Source organism: Nilaparvata lugens, chromosome 1, assembly GCF_014356525.2.
Source record: "Nilaparvata lugens isolate BPH chromosome 1, ASM1435652v1, whole genome shotgun sequence".
In the NCBI taxonomy this organism is placed as follows: Eukaryota; Metazoa; Arthropoda; class Insecta; order Hemiptera; family Delphacidae; genus Nilaparvata; species Nilaparvata lugens.
In genome coordinates this window covers 53,913,424-53,937,205 of record NC_052504.1, presented here as the reverse complement: position 1 = coordinate 53,937,205, position 23,782 = coordinate 53,913,424, and the positions used below count along the sequence as shown (strand labels likewise).

The 23,782-nt window shown below is 35.3% G+C and overlaps 1 protein-coding gene across 1 annotated transcript in view; it reads left to right on the top strand.

Annotated features, from left to right (window-relative positions):
- LOC111047666 (calpain-1 catalytic subunit) overlaps window positions 1-23,782 on the top strand; it is a 187,084-nt gene that overhangs the window by 122,534 nt on the left and 40,768 nt on the right. The window contains exons 3-4 of the mRNA XM_039431316.1: window positions 11,218-11,392; window positions 12,763-12,803. Coding sequence (XP_039287250.1) covers window positions 11,218-11,392; window positions 12,763-12,803 — 216 coding nt within the window. The remainder of the gene's footprint in view (window positions 1-11,217; window positions 11,393-12,762; window positions 12,804-23,782) is intronic.

Here is a 23,782-nt window from a genome sequence, read left to right as displayed (position 1 = left end):
AGACCGTATGCTAACATCTCGCAATGGTTGATCGCTGCTTGTTTACAGCTTATTTTACACTTATTAAGAAATGAAGTGGCTAGTAAGAGAAGAGTACTGAACTCACAGTTGTTGTCAAAAATGTGTATAGATATATATTTTTAAAAATCTGCAGCAATGACTCTCGGCGGGCCAGACAAAATCTATCCGCGGGCCGGATGTGGCCCGCGGGCCGTACGTTGGAGGGCCCTGGTCTAATTAGAGCAGTTGAAATAATTATTCAAATTGCAGCCGAATAAAACAGTTCGACTGAATAGATTATTTCACCCATCAATGTTTATAATTCTAGTGGGACTTGTATATCATTAATCTATAATTTTATCTCTGTATCATAATTTCATGCATGTCAACTTTCAAACTTCGCATTCTCTCTCCTCTAATTCTTACATCAACATTCTTCATCTCAAGTATCATGTTATTTTATCCATGGCGTTTTATATTTGTATTGACAACGCAAAGTCTTTTCTTGTACATTGATTCATATAATGTAAAAAATGTCTATTCTAATTTGAATTTGAGCTCTAAAATAGAGGGCTCTCTGATTCTGATTGTAAGAGCATTGCGATTTTCTTGTGAAACAGGTCCATCATTTTCTATTACTTTACTCCGTAATTCAATTTTCTAGAGAGGCTTATTCGCTTCCATATTCATCAAATATATATTTATTCACACAATTGTTCCATAGAAACAAGAGGTTTTCACCCAAAACTATCATCTTATTGATAAACTATGCAAACTTGCTAATATCACTGCCTTCTATTTGAGTTTTCTGTAGTGCATCACTCTTTCAACAACCTAAACTGTATCATGAACCATCTGAGAGGATTTATTCACTTGATACTTGTATGATCTTAATATTAACTACAATGCTCCATTAAGGTTAAATTTTATTTTCAAATGGAAGTATTCCTGTAGCTTTACTATTAATTTCTTACATGCTGTAAATATGTTAAATATATAAAAAGTATATAAAAAGTCCCACTACAATTATGAACATTGATGGTTGAAATCATCTATCCAGTCGAACTGTTTTATTCGGCAGCAATTGAATAATTATTCCAACTGCTCTAATTAGACTATTAGCCGGGGAGCACTATAGAATTATGATTTAGAATAACTATTCAGACACGCTGCGTTACTTGGCTGCATCTTCTCATACATTATTTTCGAATTAATAACAACTGCATCTAGCAAATGTTTCAGTCCAGCCAAATGATTAACGCCTTAATTTCTGGCCTCTACCCACAAATTGGGTTGTGCCTAATAGTAAAAGCAGAACAGCTACATATTGGGTGGTCATTTTGTCGATAACCACATGGCCAATTAAGAAAAGCCTTTCTCTTCAGAGTTCATGTACCGTTAATCAAATGATACTCTGTGATTTACATCTTCTGTTCCACTTTTTGTAAGACCCAATAGGAAAATAAGCTGGAACACTTTCGATTTCCAATGGAGATGCTTGGACTTTCAATAGTTTTTTTTTCATCACTTACGTGATTATGGGTCTTCAGAGTGTACCTTTGAGGATACAGTATAGGAGAACGTTCAAGAATTTTCATAATAGATAAGTTATAACGGGGACCTTATTTTATCTGGGCTCTTATCTATTCTACATCTATTTGTTCGTTTTTCGCTAATATAAAGAATCTTATTTTGAGGAACAACACTCATCTCTCTCGTTTACAAGCTCCAGTTAAGTTTTTATGACGCATTTGACCATCACTTGCACATTCTCAAATCATCTATCATATTTATCAGATAATGAGTTGGGCAATGAATGTGCACTGGGAGGGATGAGACTCGGTTGAGCAGAAAGTGAACGCGTTGCCCACCCGGTCACACACTACTTCCTCTTTGTCTTTGACCGGCTTCTCGTCTTTCTCGCCGGACCAACGGGACTCACACTGCCTGGGAGTGCATCTGCACTGTCGCCATCATCTCGGATCCACCAGACTGCCAGGAGTCGTCAGCCTCCTCTTCCTTCTCCTTCTCATCCACCTCCTCCTCCTACTCCTCCCACAACACCAACTCCTCCTCCTACTCCTTTTCTTTTTCTTCTTCTTCTTCTTATCTTTTTCTACAGCGCTCCGGCACTTGTCATTATTTTTTATCATTCACCTTTCTAAATCTCGAATACAGTTATGACAAACGACGACGGCCTGCAACCTGTAAATACCTATCTTTCACTATCAACTGCTACCTTTGGTACCCTACGCGCTTCTTATATTCCAATAATATCTCTACTCTTTCTCGTATAACTTCAGAACTGATTTAAATTACAATTGAATGTAGCTCACCATCTTAATTCAATGATGATTGATACAATGGGAAGTATTCCAGAACAACATAGTACAACAATACAGGAGGAATCGGAAAATTCCAAAAGGCTCCTAATCTCATCATATACTTTTTGGTTCTGCTTTTACAGATACAGACTGATTCATTTTATGAACCAAAGGTGAAACACTAAACATGTAGTCTGGAGATATGGAATGTAAGAAATGGACAAAAGCTTTCGTCCAAGCTCCAAGTTCTATATTACTTGAACACCATAAAGGGAAAAAATCATGACAAAATTATTTTTTACGCATGAAATATTAGTAAATCTCTTCCCAAAGTCGATTTTATCCTTGATAGCTCTCAAACCAATTCACTGGTATATATATTGTTTTCCAAAGGATGCAAAATGCTTTGCAGATTCTCACGCCTTTTCCGAATTCATGTGGTATCTGTCCGAAAAACTAGTTCTTGATGAAGCTCATGCTGTTCAGAGTGTCCTTGAACGGGATTAATTTGTGAAGGATAAAGTAAATCGGATTAGTGATAATTTTTTTACTAAACGACTCTTTTAATTCACTGAGAATTGGTAGTAATCTATCACTACTTTGGTAAATAGCAAAAAGTGGAGTGAAGAAAAAAAGGATAGGAATGTGATAAATCACAGGAAGAATGAGTGAGGGTGAGTGAAACACAAGTATATATGATGAAAAAATGCAATTAACAGTAGATTTCTCCTACAACTGTTCTAAACTGATGTTCAAACTGCTCTTATATGTTCTCGATTGAAAATTACACTGCTCAAGTTATGGAGAATCTTCAAAGGTGGTGAAACACAATGAGATCAATACCAGAGTAAGAGTTATGATCCAAAAGTCAATGTTATTAATATTATTATATATTATGAACTCTAAAGGATTTATTAGATGCTAGAGTTGCAGAATTACTAGCTATGACACTACGGCCAAACGATTATTAATACTGAATAGAACTCATTCACCTATAAGCTCTGTTAATCATATCGATTTTGTCCTTGATTTGAAAAAAAAAATTTTTCTCACTAGAATATTTGATAAAAACGAATGTTAACTCCAGCCGAATATTGAACTTTGAACGCTGCAACTTTGATTACAGAACTTACTAAGAGGAAAAGTTGCACGAACAGGACAGGAGGATTTGACGGAAGCTGCGATCATTATTTCTGCCGTAGAAGAGGAAGAACAGATGATTGGCGGAGTGAGCGAAAGAACACACGACTGCCACTAGAATGGAATTATCAGCAGGATGCCATTTCCCAGAACGTCAATTAGCTGCACTCCGACTGGACTTCAGAACTATTTCAAAACTGTCCCAAATAGAGATGTAGGCTACATCTCTTGTGGAGATTCAATTAGAGACACCGCTATATTATAAAAATAGCCAGATACGAATCACCGTTATAATCCAATCCAATCCACCCAACGCGGGTATGATGAATTACAAGAATTGAATCTATTTTCACTCAATTTAAGATTCCATCATTTATCCCGTTGAAAGAAATATCTGGGATCAATATTATTCTCGATATTATAAAAATATCTAGATATTTTTCAAATATAAAAGTTTAAATTTACCAGATTAGAAAGGATTAAAGAAAAATACTATGTATACCTAGTTAACAAATCAATTAACTTTGACTTAATTTCGTGTCTAAGAAGAATGCAGCATCAACGTATCTGACCGTTTCCCTATATCTGCAATAATATAATTCCTCTGTTTGAAACTTTTCTAGAAATATAAATATTCTTCTCATTGAATTATAGTATACTATATATAATAAGCCTGGTCATCAACAATATTATGCGTAGTCTACCTAAATCACTCCTTGACACGTTTGAGTTAACTGAATCTTACATAATTATGATCTGGACCGAGTATAATTTGAATAATTAACATTTCCATCCCATCTGAATTCACTGCTTTGGAAATTCACGGCCTATTACAGTGTCTTTATGAACCAATTAGAAAAATAATCTTTGCTACAGGAACACGAGTCCTTGATTTAGAATCGGAACTTGAAATTGTTGCTTTTAATTGAGCCACTTTTCGCTCTGATGTCCGATCTGCATTGCTAATGTTAGAACAAATTAAATTCCACGCCGACGCGTAACCGTTTTGCTCGGAGCATCCGGAAAAGTGTTGCTCCACTTGCTCCATTGTTCCGCCTTTATTCTCCAACACAAGTTATGGCTAAGGTCATGATCTTCATCGCTTTTCTCCAGCAAACAACAATCAAAAAAGAGATTGTTCCTCTCACATTGGTGCGGAAAAGACTGGATTTGTGTATTATTATCATCATCATCATCATCATCCAATAGTTCTTTCCACTCTCCACTTCAGCGTGAGATATATCTGGCTACTTGTGCATTAATACAATCTCAATCAAATAACCTATTTCTACGATTCTAGATTGCTCCGTAGCTCCAAAGCTCTGATTCTTTATCACCACTATCTCGATAATGATGAATGATGATCATGATCTGAAATTTTCCCTGAAAACTAGTAATTGGACAGAATGTTAACAATTTGGCATGCTATGATGCTATAAGATGAAGATGAAATATAATTTAAAATCACATTCACTTGGAACTATCACTAAACATTGTGAGATTCAACAAATAAATTATACAAAATATAGGCTGATGATTAAATCTTAAGCTAAAAGCAATCGATCACAAAAATTAGAATTGAAAATACCGATAATCTATCTTCTTATCGTCAATTGAACTAAATCTCCACTAAGATTTTATTATAAAACGTCGATTTCTCATTTTATAACAGTTTGAACATGAGTCAGAGGAATAAACAATATACAATATATTTCTTGCATTACGAGGTGGTAGCTCCCAATCAATTGTTAGGCAGGCCTCTATAGTATATTCATCATACAATTTTTAATTCAACTCGCATTTCTATACTTAACTCTCTCTTTCGAACTTCATTCTCTCCAATTTCTCTCAACTTGTTTTATTTTCACATTATTTTGATGTTCAATGTGCGAGAATCTCAGATCACTGCAACTAATCATTCAATTATTATTATCGTTGGAAGAACAACTTTTATCCCTGTTTTCAGACTCAATTCTACTTTCTGAAATATTACTTCAGTTCAAGATGAGTGTTCATCCAGCAATCATCTGTAATGATTTTGTTCACAGTACAATTTCATCAAGTTCTTCTGTACGTCCCTTTACAATGTTTCTTGATAATAGAATTTTCATTGCAGAGAATCACCGATATTACCAACCCCCCTACCACCCTCGGCATACTAGATCAGAATAATCATTTGATCTGGAAAATCTTCGGATTTCTGCACATCATGAGTGTGCAATTTTACAGATGAAACACTAGAAGCCACAGCTATCACGTTCGTTGTAGATCTGTTTCTGCGTTCGGGAATAGAGGTTCAGCGTGCAATTTCATCAAATTGAAAAGCAATGAAGATCATGATCGGTAGGAAATTATTTCTAAAAGCCATTTGCAATTGATGGTCGGCCGCCTTACTCCTAAATAGATCTGCACGACTTTTCTGAACGTGAGAGATGAAGCCGACTGCTGTGGACTTCAACTCTGCAACTAATGTAATTCCACTCATTATTACTGGTTCAATTGATGCGGTAAAAGTTTAAATTTACCAGATTAGAAAGGATTAAAGAAAAATACTATGTATACCTAGTTAACAAATCAATTAACTTTGACTTAATTTCGTGTCTAAGAAGAATGCAGCATCAACGTATCTGACCGTTTCCCTATATCTGCAATAATATAATTCCTCTGTTTGAAACTTTTCTAGAAATATAAATATTCTTCTCATTGAATTATAGTATACTATATATAATAAGCCTGGTCATCAACAATATTATGCGTAGTCTACCTAAATCACTCCTTGACACGTTTGAGTTAACTGAATCTTACATAATTATGATCTGGACCGAGTATAATTTGAATAATTAACATTTCCATCCCATCTGAATTCACTGCTTTGGAAATTCACGGCCTATTACAGTGTCTTTATGAACCAATTAGAAAAATAATCTCTGCTACAGGAACACGAGTCCTTGATTTAGAATCGGAACTTGAAATTGTTGCTTTTAATTGAGCCACTTTTCGCTCTGATGTCCGATCTGCATTGCTAATGTTAGAACAAATTAAATTCCACGCCGACGCGTAACCGTTTTGCTCGGAGCATCCGGAAAAGTGTTGCTCCACTTGCTCCATTGTTCCGCCTTTATTCTCCAACACAAGTTATGGCTAAGGTCATGATCTTCATCGCTTTTCTCCAGCAAACAACAATCAAAAAAGAGATTGTTCCTCTCACATTGGTGCGGAAAAGACTGGATTTGTGTATTATTATCATCATCATCATCATCATCATCATCCAATAGTTCTTTCCACTCTCCACTTCAGCGTGAGATATATCTGGCTACTTGTGCGTTAATACAATCTCAATCAAATAACCTATTTCTACGATTCTAGATTGCTCCGTAGCTCCAAAGCTCTGATTCTTTATCACCACTATCTCGATAATGATGAATGATGATCATGATCTGAAATTTTCCCAGAAAACTAGTAATTGGACAGAATGTTAATAATTTGGCATGCTATGATGCTATAAGATGAAGATGAAATATAATTTAAAATCACATTCACTTGGAACTATCACTAAACATTGTGAGATTCAACAAATAAATTATACAAAATATAGGCTGATGATTAAATCTTAAGCTAAAAGCAATCGATCACAAAAATTAGAATTGAAAATACCGATAATCTATCTTCTTATCGTCAATTGAACTAAATCTCCACTAAGATTTTATTATAAAACGTCGATTTCTCATTTTATAACAGTTTGAACATGAGTCAGAGGAATAAACAATATACAATATATTTCTTGCATTACGAGGTGGTAGCTCCCAATCAATTGTTAGGCAGGCCTCTATAGTATATTCATCATACAATTTTTAATTCAACTCGCATTTCTATACTTAACTCTCTCTTTCGAACTTCATTCTCTCCAATTTCTCTCAACTTGTTTTATTTTCACATTATTTTGATGTTCAATGTGCGAGAATCTCAGATCACTGCAACTAATCATTCAATTATTATTATCGTTGGAAGAACAACTTTTATCCCTGTTTTCAGACTCAATTCTACTTTCTGAAATATTACTTCAGTTCAAGATGAGTGTTCATCCAGCAATCATCTGTAATGATTTTGTTCACAGTACAATTTCATCAAGTTCTTCTGTACGTCCCTTTACAATGTTTCTTGATAATAGAATTTTCATTGCAGAGAATCACCGATATTACCAACCCCCCTACCACCCTCGGCATACTAGATCAGAATAATCATTTGATCTGGAAAATCTTCGGATTTCTGCACATCATGAGTGTGCAATTTTACAGATGAAACACTAGAAGCCACAGCTATCACGTTCGTTGTAGATCTGTTTCTGCGTTCGGGAATAGAGGTTCAGCGTGCAATTTCATCAAATTGAAAAGCAATGAAGATCATGATCGGTAGGAAATTATTTCTAAAAGCCATTTGCAATTGATGGTCGGCCGCCTTACTCCTAAATAGATCTGCACGACTTTTCTGAACGTGAGAGATGAAGCCGACTGCTGTGGACTTCAACTCTGCAACTAATGTAATTCCACTCATTATTACTGGTTCAATTGATGCGGTAACAGATCAAAGTTGGCACAGATTGATCCGTATACTTTTCGAATAGTGGAGCAGATCAAGTACCAGAATGGAATGAAATTACGATTTTTCGAAACCAGATTGTCTGGTATGAGAAATCCACTCATCATATCTGGATCCTCTTTTCTATTGTGTTGATAAATGATTTCCCTATTCTTCATCTCATTTGAAATTTATTATTTCAGGACAAATCAACCTATCACTACCTGTAAGCTATTTCGCATGATTTGAAAATGTTTCCGTGTATTTTTTATCACTTCTTTGACTCTTATTATTACTATTATTATTATTATTCGAAGAATAATGGATTTGTTTGATAATAATTTCATTGCATTTCAATGATGCGGATGGGCAGTTATATCAGACAGTTAAATTAGATGAGAGATTTCTTTTAAGCTTTGCTAGCCCTCTCTCTATGCATATTCTTCATTCCCAACCAAAATATAGTAAAAGATTCAGTTTTCTACAAACCTGTCTATTTGAAAAAGTGAATAAAGATTTCCATTAACAATCAAAACCTTTTGGTAATGCTCTATTGAAGGATTTCTGCTAATAAACCCAGAGCCGCTTTTCCGTGTAAAATAGTGGATATAATATCTTCGCTTCCCCTGTTGGCACTCCTGTATTCAATAGCGCAATCCTACTTAATTCTCTCCAGGTAGAGTGAGGCGAACAACACGTTCGTATAAGAGAGCCTGAAATATAATAAGTCTAGTCACACACTCATCAATTTTTGATCGTAAGATTTATTACCGTCCGTATAAATTCTATGAGATTGAACATAACTTGGCAAACAGATGATGTGTTCATTGTTCATGTGTAACCCAAGTTCTGTTTAATCTGGAGAATTCATGGGGACGGCAAAAAATCAAACATACGATAATAAAAAAACCGAACATCCAAAAGCTCACGAGTGTGTAACTGACTTGGGGTGCAGAGTTGTAGTGACTAGATGGATTCATCCGTATCAGAAAGTAACATTTGGGAACGTTAAAATGTTGATGTTGATAATTCAAAATGCTGAACGCAAAATGAGTGAATCAACAAGAAGGACCTTTAATTATAATTGATACCAGTAAACTAGACTAGATCAACAACATTGATTCATAAATGCCACTGAGTGAAACAGGTAACACTCTCACAGAAGTGTCCCTATAAAAGTGAAGAGTAGGTAGGCCTACAGTGAACCCGCTCCATATACAACACAGGCTCACTTGAGACAATGGCTGCTGAGTTGGAAGAGGCAAGCATTGGGAGCCGCACCGCTTTCTTGCATAATTCATGCGAATTGCATTGAAACAAGAAGCCAGCCACATATATCTCCTCATACCGGAAGGAAGCGGCAACAGGATGATAGTAGTTCAGTGTGTCACAGAGAACACACACAATAGCTACAGTTTCCCTTCTCCAAATGAGATGCTTTCTTGTTGCACTGTGGAGATCTTATGTCAAAAATCTTATCATTTGTTTCTTCTTCTCCATGCATTTTTCATTGTGGCTACTCGAGCGTGCACTTCCAGAGACTACTTTTTACGTTGTTTCTTCCTGTCACCAGTGTCGCTCTCCGATATCTTCATTGTTTAGATGTCTGATGTCTCCATTCTCTTGTTAGAAAGTGAATGGATTCTGAAAATAAACATTGCATTCTAATCTTAAACGTTAATGCTGTTGTTTTCTCAATGAATGATATTTATCATATTAGAAAAAACCTAAAAAAAAACTCGAATAGACTAGATTTATAAACAAATATATACAATAATTAGAAATCATTGTTTTCACCAGTTTAGTGATCCTTAAATTTCAATGGAACAGAACAAGATGCATTATTGAATCCAACAAATTCAGGAATTTCTTATTAATTCAAATAATCAAAATTCACTATAACTCTCAAGGTCGACTCTCGAACAAAGGTAGAGGAAATGAAGATGATAGCTATAATGGATAAATCAAGGAATCAATTTGATTTATAATACAGGCTCAAATCATTCATAATATCAATTGAATATAGAGTCGAGGTACCTTACTCTGGGGTCATAAATTTTCTAATGTAAGGCTACTGAGGATGCAAAATACATGCATTAGACTAATTCGTGGACTCCCTTCCCGAGCTCATTGTAGAGAGGGGCTTGTTCGTCTTGGTGTGATGACGGTTCCTGCACTGTTTATCTTTCAAAGCTTACTATATATAAAAGAAAATATCCATTTATATGATGCTTTGGGTTCATATCACTCATATGGAACAAGGAATAGGGCTACTTTGAGTTTAATCAGGTTCAATTACACCAGGACTCAAAAAACATTCATCTATACAGCGATAAAATCATATAATTTTTTACCTCCTTCAATCAGGAACCTAGAGATTGGAAAATTTAAAAATAAATGAAACCAATTTTGTCAGGAATATTGTATTTATACGATAGATGAATTATTTGAAATAAATCTTGAAGTGGAATAGCCTTATTACTTGATTGCTATATTGAGATATTGCTATATTGAGATATTATTGCTATATTGATATTCTACACCAAGAAAAATTTCTTGGTGTAGAATTAGTTATAATGATTTACCTGTGTGCGATTGTGACTTTTTTATTTAATAGTTCTATTTATTTTCTATTTGTCTACTTTTGTTACCATTTGACGTTGTAATGCATTTGATGTTCACTTTTGCTGCTACAATAAAACATTTATTCATTCTTATTTTATTTTATATAATTCTGTACTTCAGAAATCCAAGATATAGATTCAGATAATGAATGATTGCATATCTAAACTATGGTTATCTCTTTCACAATACATGATTTTTAAATCACCTGAAGAATTCACATTCTAATGAGATTGACCGTTGTATTGTTTTGACATTCTTGAACTTACTGTCATGTCCTGTCTGGTACTACATCGTCTGAAAGGCGTCTACATCGCCTTGACAGTTTTGATTTGTTTGTTATCTTTCTTGAGATTCAGTTATAGCTCATCTTTCAAAGGATGAATCTGGAATTATTATAAGTGAGAATAAACTGGAACATAGAAAATGGAGAAAAACATAAATATAGTTGTATTCCCAGAATCTCTTTCAAAACGTTATCACGCTCGATTGAAGATGTAATGGTTTTGGGAGGGGGGATTTGATTTTTCTGATTTTTGGTTCTCCTACTTTGTAGGTACTGGACTGTGGAGAGGCCAAGAGCAGCCAAAACCGCCAACTACCAGGCGCTTCGCCGAGCGTGCCGTGAAAGGGGTGCACTTTTCGAAGACATAGATTTCCCACCAGTACCGCGATCACTCTACAGGCATAAAAAGCCTCCATTCCAGCCAATAGTATGGATGAGACCTCACGTGAGTGTATTTTTATTCAATCGTTTTTTGTTTCTACTAATTAAAAAAGAACATTTCCAATAACAAAACATAACGATTTAACAAACCATTATAATTATGATAGCCATGCAGTATCTATTGAACAGGTCATAATTCATAATTGTTTGTACTCTAGAAAAATAATTCATAATCAACTATAGCACTTCAATCAACTAAATAGAAAAATTCAGAGTGAAAGAATAATGTTTTCGCTATTCAAAAATTTGGTCATTATAGAATCAGACTTCAGTATGGATAGTATCACAGATTCACAGATATCACAGATATCACAGAAGGATCCTTTGTCCTTTATGTGCTAGTATCGAGGAATAGTAGTTAATAGTTTGAGTTTCGAACACATAGCTTACCTTTATCTGAAATGTCATAGACATTAACGAAATGTGATATTGATCAATAAATATGTTTGAAGGACTTTATGCTTTCAATAATTCAATTTAAATAATACAGAATAAATAGATTTTCCTTAGAAGCCAATTGAGTGCTGGATTAGCACTTATAATCATATCAATAACGAAAAATTCCAATCTAATCAAATAATTCACCATCCCAATAATTGATCGAGCTCCCAATAAGCTGATGAATTTGAATTTCTTTCAAATCATTGCTATATTTAGATAAAAAGTGATCCGCAATCCTTGAGAAATATCAGCATCAATAATCAAGGACACAAATTGGATGAGGGCGAGGAACGTAATGGATACTATTCGCATTGGCTAATGGAACGATAACCTTTTCATTCCAACCTCTCAAATGAAAGAGTTGAGATTACGAATGGTAATTTGCAACTAGTCAGGAGAGAAGACGTGTTAATTGTCAGCTGTCAAAAATATTTTCACACCTTGTGAATCGCATAACAAGCCTGGATTAGCAGCCAGAGAAGAGAAGTGCCTATTCTCATCCAAGGTAGCCAAGTTTTCATTTCACGCATGAGCTGCTCATAGGATTTGAAATTATACATCGTTCTGAAGCGTTCCAAATTATAATATGCAGTCTAAATTCCAAAATTGAATCCGTAAATGATAGAAATTCCAGTTATCAAGGTGCCTCAAACACCTTATCCGTAAATACCTTATCCTTGAATAATATAGGATTAGATAAAATATACAGAAATGATTCACATTAGAAATTATTCTGAACTCTTGATAACATGAAATTCGGCTCAAAAAGTTTTTAGAAAATGTATAATTCAGATTATAAATGAATATGGAGAAAATCGTGTTCAAACAGAGTTTGATTTGTTTGAAAATCTTGTTTCGAGTAGTAAAGTGACTCTGTGTAATGGATGACTTCTTGAACCATCAGTATTATAAATTTGATATTTTCGTTGTTAGCTCTATACAATGATACAGGACAGGCTGCAGTTGATCACTTGGTAGTGTAATTAATATTTTTGAAAAGTAACTCTCTGCATCTTCATTAGGCACTTTATGTAATACAAATAACTGCAGTAAGATTATTACTTTCAAGCTCCCTTTAAAACGGAACTATACATTCTATTTTATTCCGTGAGAAAATTGAAAATTTTCCTCCAATTCAGCTCCCTTGAAGCGGAACAAAACGTCCTATCTTCTCCCATAAGCAAATACGTTGGAGATTAGAACCTATTAGTACCACAGTAACACGGATTGACATTCACATAATAAAATCTGTCTAGCTTTTGAAAATAAATTAATCAATCAGTTTCATGATTATCTTACTAATTGATTTTCTTATTCAAATTAATAGGTACTTTCAGTTGGTGCTCTCCTTTCTAAAGGTGATCCCCTGAGAAGTACTGATGTAGTCTCAATTCTTTGGTTTGATTGAGAGGAGACAGGTACTCCATTCTCCAATACCTGAGAGGTTAGCATAATAATTGCGGAATCGCATATCTAATGATCTGCAACTGCAAGACTTGTGATAGGAGCCACCTTTAATTCGAGACTAGAAGAACAGGAGGCTCAGTAGCTGTGGGAGCAGCAGGTTGATTGGAAAATCGTAAATATCATGGAGCAGATTTATCACTGATTACTTGCACTGATACTGACACGCCGGAGTGTTGCCGGCGCGCTCTCGATAATCGGAAATCTCCGCCGACCTTGGATCAATTGCACTACTGTGAGATTCACTTCCAACTGACAGCATTGATTGAATAGGGAGCATTCATTTATTCTTGAGGAATACTGACAGTGCAAAATGAAACCAGATGGAAGCTGATGACGTGTTGGTGTGAACGCAGCGCAGTGATATCATTGTCATTCACGATGGCAACTAGAAGCACTGCTGGGAACAGGGTTAGCGAATCCTCCTGGCGTGATCTCAGGTCAGGGTTGTGGTTCGAACAATGATCGGACATTCATTCTAGCTTCCCATCATCGTAATCATCGTATCGCGCACGGTCAAACCTGTCTGCCTTCAAGGCTGTTCGCAAATAGCGTGGGTCGCTCTGGATGCCACAAATATGAACAACTATTAAAATATTTTTAGACTAGTCTCATCAGCCGATATTGTATGATCTCTCTCGCACTCGCAGCCTTCTAGAGTTGACTGAACTCAAATTTTCATCATCGATTACAGATGTTGAGGGTTTGAAAATTGTCCTTTTCGACTCCCAGTTTACGTACCGAGCATTCATTCAATGATATACTTATACTGTTTTACACCTGCAAATTATATTGTATACTCCACATGATCCTCCAAATACATGCATTTCTCTTCTTTGCAGTGAAATTCTTCTAAAACTGTCAGCAATTTAAAGTGAAAATCACAATACGTTTTTCAAGATAATTAGCACATTCTGTTATCCACTGAAACAGATCCAGGTCATGTTGGTATGCTGTTCTTATGCTGAGGATGATTCTCACATTCAGACTGAATTTGTGCGCGGCCAGTTGGAGGAATGATCATTACCGTATTTAACATAATAATAATAATAATAACGAATGTAAAATTTAATAATATTTCTAATTCATTTCCGTTTCAATTCCGATTGAATTCATATAGGCTCCTCTTGATTCAATTATTGGATATATAGTACGTAATTGTATAAGTTAAACCCACTGTTTCCCAACCAAATTTATCTCTTGGATAAATAGAATGCATTCCCTTCAATACATAAATATACTGCATTGTATTCTCCTTTTATTTGATGAACTCTATTAGTTGGGAAGATTCAAACTCCAATTCAGATTTTGAAAATGTTCTAGACATTTGTTCTAATTGAAACCATTGATTACAAAAAGACGTGATTGGTTGAAGAAGGTTTGCTTCTCCCATCACTGATGAGTGACCTGTCATCTTGAAGACACACGGCTTTGAGTGCACTCAATTTAATTAATAGCGGATATATTGATTCGATGTTGTACTTGATTTGGAAAGCTGTTGATTAATGGACAGTTGAGTTGCCGCAATCATTAATCCAGAATGTGGAATGTCAAGTGAATATGAATCTATCAAAAATATTTCATTGCCAAAATTCAAATATCCTTTCCTAAGATACAATCTAACTTTTCAAATCTAGCAATATGATTAACAGAGTAAAAAATCACAAATTAATATAGTCTATCATGTTGCTTTTCACTCCAGAGTTATCCGCATTATATACTGTTTTGAAGAGATACTTTATATATAAATTTCAGAAAAAGTACAACGTCTGTGTGAATGATTGGTGAATGGGCTATTGGGCTATCACCCATAAACTGTAGTATAAAATCATTATAGAGTAAAAATATGTTCATTGTTACAAGAAAAACATGACATTACAATCAATAATAATTATTTGATAATTACTTAGATATATATTTTATGACATGACCTGTTGGTCGTCTGCCAAGATGAGCTATTCTATCTATTTTTATTTAAAATTTGCAGTATTGATTTAAAATTGAATTGTGAAAAGAATCACACAATACAATTACTGATTTCATCATATGCAGAAGGAAAGACAGTAAAATCATCAATTATTATTTTCCTGTATATTACATTCCATTTTTCTGTATGCCCAAGCACTCCTCACAAAACCTATTAGCGCCCTCCAATCAGTACCATTTAAAATAATACTGCCACACGAGATCTTCTGATAGCTCTCTATCTCCTAGCCCTAGATGACTCCTCTTATTTCTGCTAGTACAGGACACCTTCCGATAAACTGCATTATATCTTTCCTCTCTCTCCTATTGCAAAACAGACATATATTTTAATCTCTTTCTCATCCCACACTACTATTCAAGTACAATAGTCTTCTCCTTGATATCAAAATTTTCGATTTCTCACTACGGGGGAGATAAGCTCCTATTAAAGTTTATTATTGTGCTCGGTGATTGGGTTCAAAAGCAAGTGGACATCATAATTTACGCATTGCCTTGCTCTTTCTCACCATTTCTCTCTACACTCATTTTTCATACACTCATTGATAGTATTCAATCTTTCCCTCGGTACATTCTGCACTCTTTCTTCCATCTTGTCAATTCAATGTTATATTTTTCTGCCTGCTCTTTCCACAACTATTATCCTACTTCCTGCTCAAACAATTTTTGCGCTAGTTTTCGTGGCAGCCTTTTTGGTAGCAAGGAGAGGGTTTTTATTATATATAACTGGTATGCAGCTCGAATAGAATTATAGAAAATACTAGAATTATTCCTTATTCATGTTTAATGTTGAAATTATGACTCTAATTCGATGGAAGAGTAGAGTTGAACTTTTTCCATGTAATGAATCAATTTAACCAACGTTTCCAATCTTTAATCCTAGGTTGAAATTGGATTCTAGTAGCCTACTAACTAGAATTGTGTATGCTTATGCATATGAGAGACAATTATTAAGTAGAAAAAATGAAATACCATGAAGTACAGGATGCATGGGTATCAGGATACATCGATTTTCTAAAACGAAACAATTCAGCAAAATCTCCAACAATAGATCTATGAAAGTTTATGAATAGTCCAGTCATGGAAAGGTTATAGAGGGAAAAGTTGGGGAGAGAATTTTTTACCTCGCAGTTCTGTTTAGGGTAGTAAGGTAAACATATCAAAACTCCCCACCCCTACCTCTTGTGCTAAGGGGGTGGGAGTGGTTTAAAGGTACCATTTTTTGGTTTCTCGCAAAAAACTCTAAAACTATGTATCCTAAGGACTTGACTGTCATAATAACAAATTAAAGCTTACATAACTTCCTACAATATTCACAATACAACTTTTTTTATATCTCCTCTAATTTTTCGAGATATCTGCTCTTGAAGATGTGTCATTTGAAAAAAAACACGTTTTCCACCATTTTTTTCCTATTTCTGCTTTTATAACTTTATGAAAAAAATAAGAAATAGAAAAAAATGGTGGCAAACGTGTTTTTTTTTTAAATGTCACATCTTCAAGAGTAGATATCTCGAAAAATTAGAGGAGATATAAAAAAGTTTTATTGTGAATATTGTAGGAAGTTATGTAAGCTTTAATTTGTTATTATGACAGTCAAGTCCTTAGGATACATAGTTTTAGAGTTTTTTGCGAGAAACCAAAAAATGGTACCTTTAAACCACCCCCACCCCCTTAGCACAAGAGGTAGGGGTGGGGACTTTTGATATGTTTACCTCCTTACTACCCTAAACATAACTGCGTGGTCAGAAATTGTCTTCCAAATCCCCGTATACCCTTTTTTGAGCATTCATTGCCTGTACTAGAAGCTATTAGTCACACTGCAGTACTGGCTACTCCCATTGTTTCTTACATGGTAGTGTAATGGTTATGATATTGAAATAAATTTATTGATTGAGTTTATTTAAAAAAGAGTAGAATTAGGGCTTCAACAATGATGAGACTTTAGCAATCTTGTAGTTGAATTTTCTGCGTGAATTTTTAACGTGAGAAATTTATTTTTCTGTTGAAAAATAATTTATATTTAGCTGACTTGCGTCCGGGAAGACTTCAATTTTATGCAGGGGTGAAGTATTCTCAAGGAACTGTATTTACGTTAGCGATGGAAAATACACGAGTATTTGGGAATATTTTAAACTTGCATTTTTTTTTCCACGGATTTGTGCTCTGTCTCCACGTGGACCGTCGTCTCGTTGGTGGAAGGGGAACATAATTTGGAAAATTCCAGTCCCAACTAAGCCGCGTTTGGAATAGCATTAAAAATCCAGAGGTAGCCTCGGGCTTCGAGGGCTCAAAATTAACGTGTTTGTTAAATATGTTTATTGTTTAATTTGCCAATGTGTATCATTTTCTCCGTAGAATATGTTAAAGTAGTTTGTTGATTATTTGAAGTGAATTTGTGAGTGTTGAAGATTAATATTCGTGAAAACATACTACTGTAGTGACAAGTTCAAATCAAAATGGGATTATTAATTTTAGATTGTGAGTGCCATTAAATTTTCTAGCTCATGCTAAAAACCCTTGAATGACCGAGTCCATAGTATTTGAAATGTACAATAGTAAAATGAGAGAAGTCCACGCTACATTCGTGAACAGTTAGAGTTCCAGATAAGCAGTTAGCAAAATCTTACAAGCAGTTTTATAGAATGTGCAATGAAACGAGACAGGTTATTTGTTGTCCACATTTAAATTAGGTTAATTATTCACTTGCTAAAATTCTACAAGTTTAATAGAGCGCAAAAGTTTGTTGTTAATAAAGTCCCATGACTCGCCCATTAAGTATTTAGAGATGTCTCTTCTACCCCCATCTGGGGGCGGTTACAGTAGCTTTACTTCGAAGCACAACGATTGTACAAAACAGTTGAAATATAAAACATTTTTGAAAAGTTGAGTTGACGATTGGGTTGTTCTTACAGACTAGAGCATCTTATCGCAGTGATTGAGATGAGCACCGTCATATCAGTTCTGTTGTTTGCTAGTCACCGTTCTCCGGTGTTTAGGCCTACTCCAATGATACTCCAACTTTGAGTCGCAAAACCACTTCTCGAAGAGCCATCAGGAACTATGGGTTCACTGAATCATCTCATTTTACATTATTCCTCAGATTAGCAGACTTCCTTGTTGAATAATGTATGATTGATGTATTTTATGTGGGATCTCTTGTGTTGAAATAGGAGGGATGGTAGATATTAGATTAAACTTTGACGTGTCATATACTGCGGGATCATTGCTCCCTTAATGCAGTTCAGTAATTGTGACGAACAAGAAAAGTAAAGTAAGTAAAGTAAAGTAAAGTATTACCCACGCACAAGCCCAGCGCTGATGTGGGCATCATAATCAGCAAAATAAACTTTGAAACTGAATCACCGATCTATCAAAAAAATACTTTATTCATTCACTACTATCTCAATTATCAACAGCGCATCACGATCTTTACTATCATTTCCTTGGTCATTCACATGGAGAAATCTCTTCCACCGTATTTTTCCTTCAAATATTTTACCAGCTGTTGCTCAGCACTGACCTATGATCGTTACCGTACAATTACAGCGCTGCCGTAGAGTTGAGGGTCTCCGTTTAAGGCTAACCTTTATTTCCAAAGTAATGTGAAGCTTCATGAATCGACTCGACGTTCGACTATTAATACTCATCGATGCGATCGCCAGTCTGCGCGGGAACGAGCGCCATTAATGTAATTGCCCTCTTCATTCATTCGTTGTTTACCGGTTGGAGGTTGTCGAAAGGGGGAGTTTGTACTTGCGACCTCTAGGTGAGCCGTGTGCGAGCAGTGAAAGCGACTCTTCATCATCCTCCGCCGATCTCCACTTGTAGATCGGTCACTTTACGGGCCTTGGCGTGATCCAATGCATCGCCATCAAAAACAATCGCCATGTGATTACCCACTTGAGGCGTATTTTGCACAAATACGCAATCTACTCTTTCACTTTCACTTGAGTTTGGTCCGAGTAACTGCTATCCGTTACAATATTCGTCGAATTCGCGTCCATGATCAATCAAGTTCTTGTTTGTTTTCCCTGTGTTCATCCTCCTATTCAAGTCGGAGTTAGATGTGTCGAAAAGGAATTGTTTTTCTGATGACATACCATCTGAGTTTTACTGGAGAAAAACTGAAGCACCAACATTTTGCATTAACTACGTTGTTGAGTGATAGTAGAGAAAAAATCATGAAAATGTTGACAACTCTCAAATCATCATAATTTCGTAAAGGTACCAATTAAACTCAAATTTTTGAGGTGGGATAAGTGACTATAGTTTGTGTAAAATAAGTTGAGACTTGGCCCTCCATCCGAAGAAATCACAAAGTTGCCAAATCGTGTAAAATTGCAACCTTCTCAAATTTCCAATTCAACGTCAGAATTGGAAGTAGAATATCATCCCCGATATCATAGTAGTACTAAAAAAGCTTCAGGGTTGAAGGATAAAAAGGAAATTTAACTTTTATAATAAAATTGTAAACATCGCAAAGATTCGTTTTTCTTTTGAATATCACTTCTCTCAGAATCACGGGGCGTCGTAATGCGTAATAATATTTCATATCAAATAAACGGAGAGAATGTCTCCTTTTTATTGGTGTCTGGATCATTTTTATCCGACTTATAGCTATTTTCAGATTAATGATTATGTTCGTCAATGTCGAGAAATTTCGAGCAGAAAACATGAAATTATCGACATGCTAGAAACTTTTTCGTTTCAAAAGATAAGTAGGTGGTGGAAGCGAGAAAGTTTCTCACAAATAATTGAAATCACTTTTCCAATTGTCAAACTTACTCGGAAGAGCGTATTTTGGCCTCTCAGGAGTTTCAAAGTCAAGGATAGCGGCTGAATGGTGTGCCACCATGCTATCAATAGCTGGGATCAACAAAAACAAAATAGAGAACGATTGAAAAATTCAGCAACTGCAAGCCACATGATTATAAATAGTGAAAATGACAACCTCGCTTCGAATAATCCAAGCAGTGTTTCATTATAGCCTTTCTAGAGGCAATCAGCTGCTTGCGTTTGAAATAGTTTAGTCAAATATCTTGTAATTGCCAGCCTTCAGCATACAATTTGGTACACAATGCATACCATTCAGTCGCTCTCCCAACTTTAAAATTCCTTGGAGACCAAAATACGATCTTCCAACTACTTTTGACAATTGGAAAAATAATTTCAATTATTTGTGAGAAACTTCCTCGCTTTCACCACCTACTTATCTTCCGAAACAAAAAAGTTTCTAGCATGTCGAAAATTCATGTTTTCTGTTCGAAATGTCTCGACATTGACGAACATAAATCATTGATTTAAAAATAACTCTATGTCGGATAAAAATGATCCAGACACCAATAAAAAGGAGACATTCTCTCCGTTTATTTGATATGAAATATTATTACGCATTACAACCCTGTAATTTCTTCGTATGGAGGGCCAAGTCTCAACTTATCTTACACAAACTATATTTTTCATTAATAAGTAATACTCCCAGACCCAGATCAAAATTGATTCATCTTTCGTTAATAAATTTGGATTACATTGATTAAGAGAGATTGATAATCATACAATACTAATTTCGAATATAAATAAGTTGATTCATGACTATTTCTAGTGGAGTTACGTCTTCATCATACATAATCACCAACAAAAGTAAAGCAGCTAGTTTTACTTTTCGAAATCGACTTACTCATCGATTTTTGGACGTTCGATTTTTAGTCGTCATGCATTCCATCTGATTGAACGGAGCTTGTTGAACACATGATGTGTGCTGATTGTGCAGATAGGCCTACACATCATCAGCACACATCATGTGTTTGCTGAGTTATTGTTTACTTATTTGTTTATTGTGAAAACAATTAGCCTAATGATCATATTATAAATTATAAGTATGATTGAGATAGAACAACAGGCTTGTCCCAGAACGATTTTTTCTCAATCGTTGATAACAGAATAACATTTACCAAGAAATATTTGTTATCCAATTTTCCGTTCAAAATTATTATAAGGTAGAGATACAAAATCTAGAAGGATTGAACATTGAATTATAGTCGAGTGTTTCACTCAATAAATTATCAACGCACATTTGAAAAATAAGTTATTTCAGATATTTTTAAGCCAAAAAAACACACAAACTCTCACTTTGAACACAGCTTTTCCAATTAAGTTGAGAATTCATAAGCATAAGAATTCATAGGCTTGATAGACTACGCTTATTATAAGCGAGATTTTCTCTTTCTATACCTGAGTATACTATTCTTGATAGTTTCACATTGGTTGACTAATTTCCTGCACATCTTCCACATAACCTTCCCTGACTTCATAAGTGGAGGCTAGAGTCTTATTACACGATGAACAGATTAACTGATTGATTTACTTGCCAATGTTTTCATGCGATTTCCTGTCATCATTAATGCTTATGTTTCTATTCGACATAAACATGATAATGTTAAATTACTCATATCCTCCCAATTGATTTCTTTCAATCCATGAACAAATAATCCAGCCATGCTTTCTCCGATATACTTGTTTCCCAGATAATTGAATTTTTTGCAAGTTGTTTACGATGGATAAAAACATTATTATGATTCCAAAATGAAGAAATTTCAATCCAAAATGGGGACTCCACTTCTCAGATCATATCCAACGTTGATCTGATTACGCTACCTCAAGGCAAGAAACATAGACCTTATAAGTTTCATGTACTCACGTAGTCCTATTTGGCTTGAAAACATAAAAAATTCAGTTTTTTAGTACATAAAAAAGTAATAGGGAACATGATATAGATAATTAATAGCAAGCCCTTTCAATGAGAAATAATACTAATTGATTCTTCCTGTCCGAATACCTCCAGGCCGGTACTTTAAACAAAAACAAAAATGATTGAAGTCGGCTGAGCGTGCTCTACACTCGTCCAAATTGGCAGATTCGGCCCACAGATTAAGTGCGAGTTGCGAGTGTGAGAGTGGGTGGATGCTGTCTGTATTAGGAAGGTGGCAAGAGCCATAGGAAGCGTTTCGGCGAACGCAAGAGTCGACGGTGTTTGCCCCGTGCGATTTAGGTGCGGGCGAGCGCCGCGGGCCGATTCTCGCATTAATCTGCCCAGTATTGATTTATAATACGCCAAGCTTAAGCAGAGCTGTCCGAAGATCGAAGCCTCGAGATTTATGGTCGACATTAAGGCGCGAACGTTTGAATCGTTCGTTGACTGCACTCGTTTTATTTGTAGCAGCGCTTCTTTTGACCACCTTCGTGATTTACTGTTGCTCTCAGGATATCGTCCTGCACTTCATTAGTAGGCTGTGCTACAACATACAGTGCAGTGCATTAGAGTGCATGTTGTTGCCCCCCTTCCCCCACCACCAACACACCTGTAAAGCCTACTGAAAGTTGAACGAACATCGGCAAATTGCACTGTGAATTATTGCTGCAAATTGAGAGCGGCAAACCGGTTCAATCACTCTCGATTATTCTGACGATTACATGCTTTTGTTCACCAATGAACTGATATAGAGCGGTGATTGCCAACATTCTCTACTCCAGGGCATCTTATAATCAACCATTAAGGGTGTATTGAATACTGAGAGAGACAGAAAATCAATTGAAATATCAAGATGAGATGTACATCATGCTGCTGTGGGACAGTCTTTTCCAACATTCTCTATCACTGAAAAGAACAATATTACGAACATACGTTTCTACAAGTCTGCCTTGCTGTGTCCTGTATCTCTAGGTTATAGTTTTTGTTTGGTGAAGCGTCCACACTGGCCAAGGGAAAACATTGTTTGTCAAACATAATAAAATTAATTATTTATTCATTTATCTATTTATTCATTGATTTATTTACATCATTGGCGAACACAAATATTATATTATAATATATAATATTATTTGCCCAAACTTTTCTACAAACATGTTTGTCGTACATTTGTTCAGTATGGACACGGCTTTAAACAAATAATATTTCAGATTGGTTGTTTCCCACTCTTCTCCAAACCCCACTTTTATCCAAATTAGTTGATAATATCGGTATGACGGCCCATTATTGTACTGAAATTTATTTGTTAATGAACTGTTTTTAAAAAGTTTTCAATAATAAAATTTTCCAATATCTAAAGTTCTCTGAATGTTATGTTACTTATCTTATCCTTGTTGTACTTTAGAAGGCTGGCTCTCTCCCAAAAATTGAGCCACTGTAAAGATGGAAGGAGTCACAGTCATGGAGATCATCATTGATATTAGATTACTCCATTAAAAGTGAATTCACGATGATCAGGTTTTCCATCACGTATGATCAATCACTAGTCCAGGCAACGAATGCTCAAATAAAGGTATAGAGGGAAAAGTTTGGAACACAATTTTCAACTCCACAGCTCTTTTAAGGATAGTAAGAGGATTAACATATCAAAAGTCCTCACCCCTACCCACTGTGCTTAAGGGGTGGGGGTGGTTTGAAAGTACCATTTTTTCATTTTTCGCATATATCTCGGAAACGATGCATCTTATGAGCACTTAT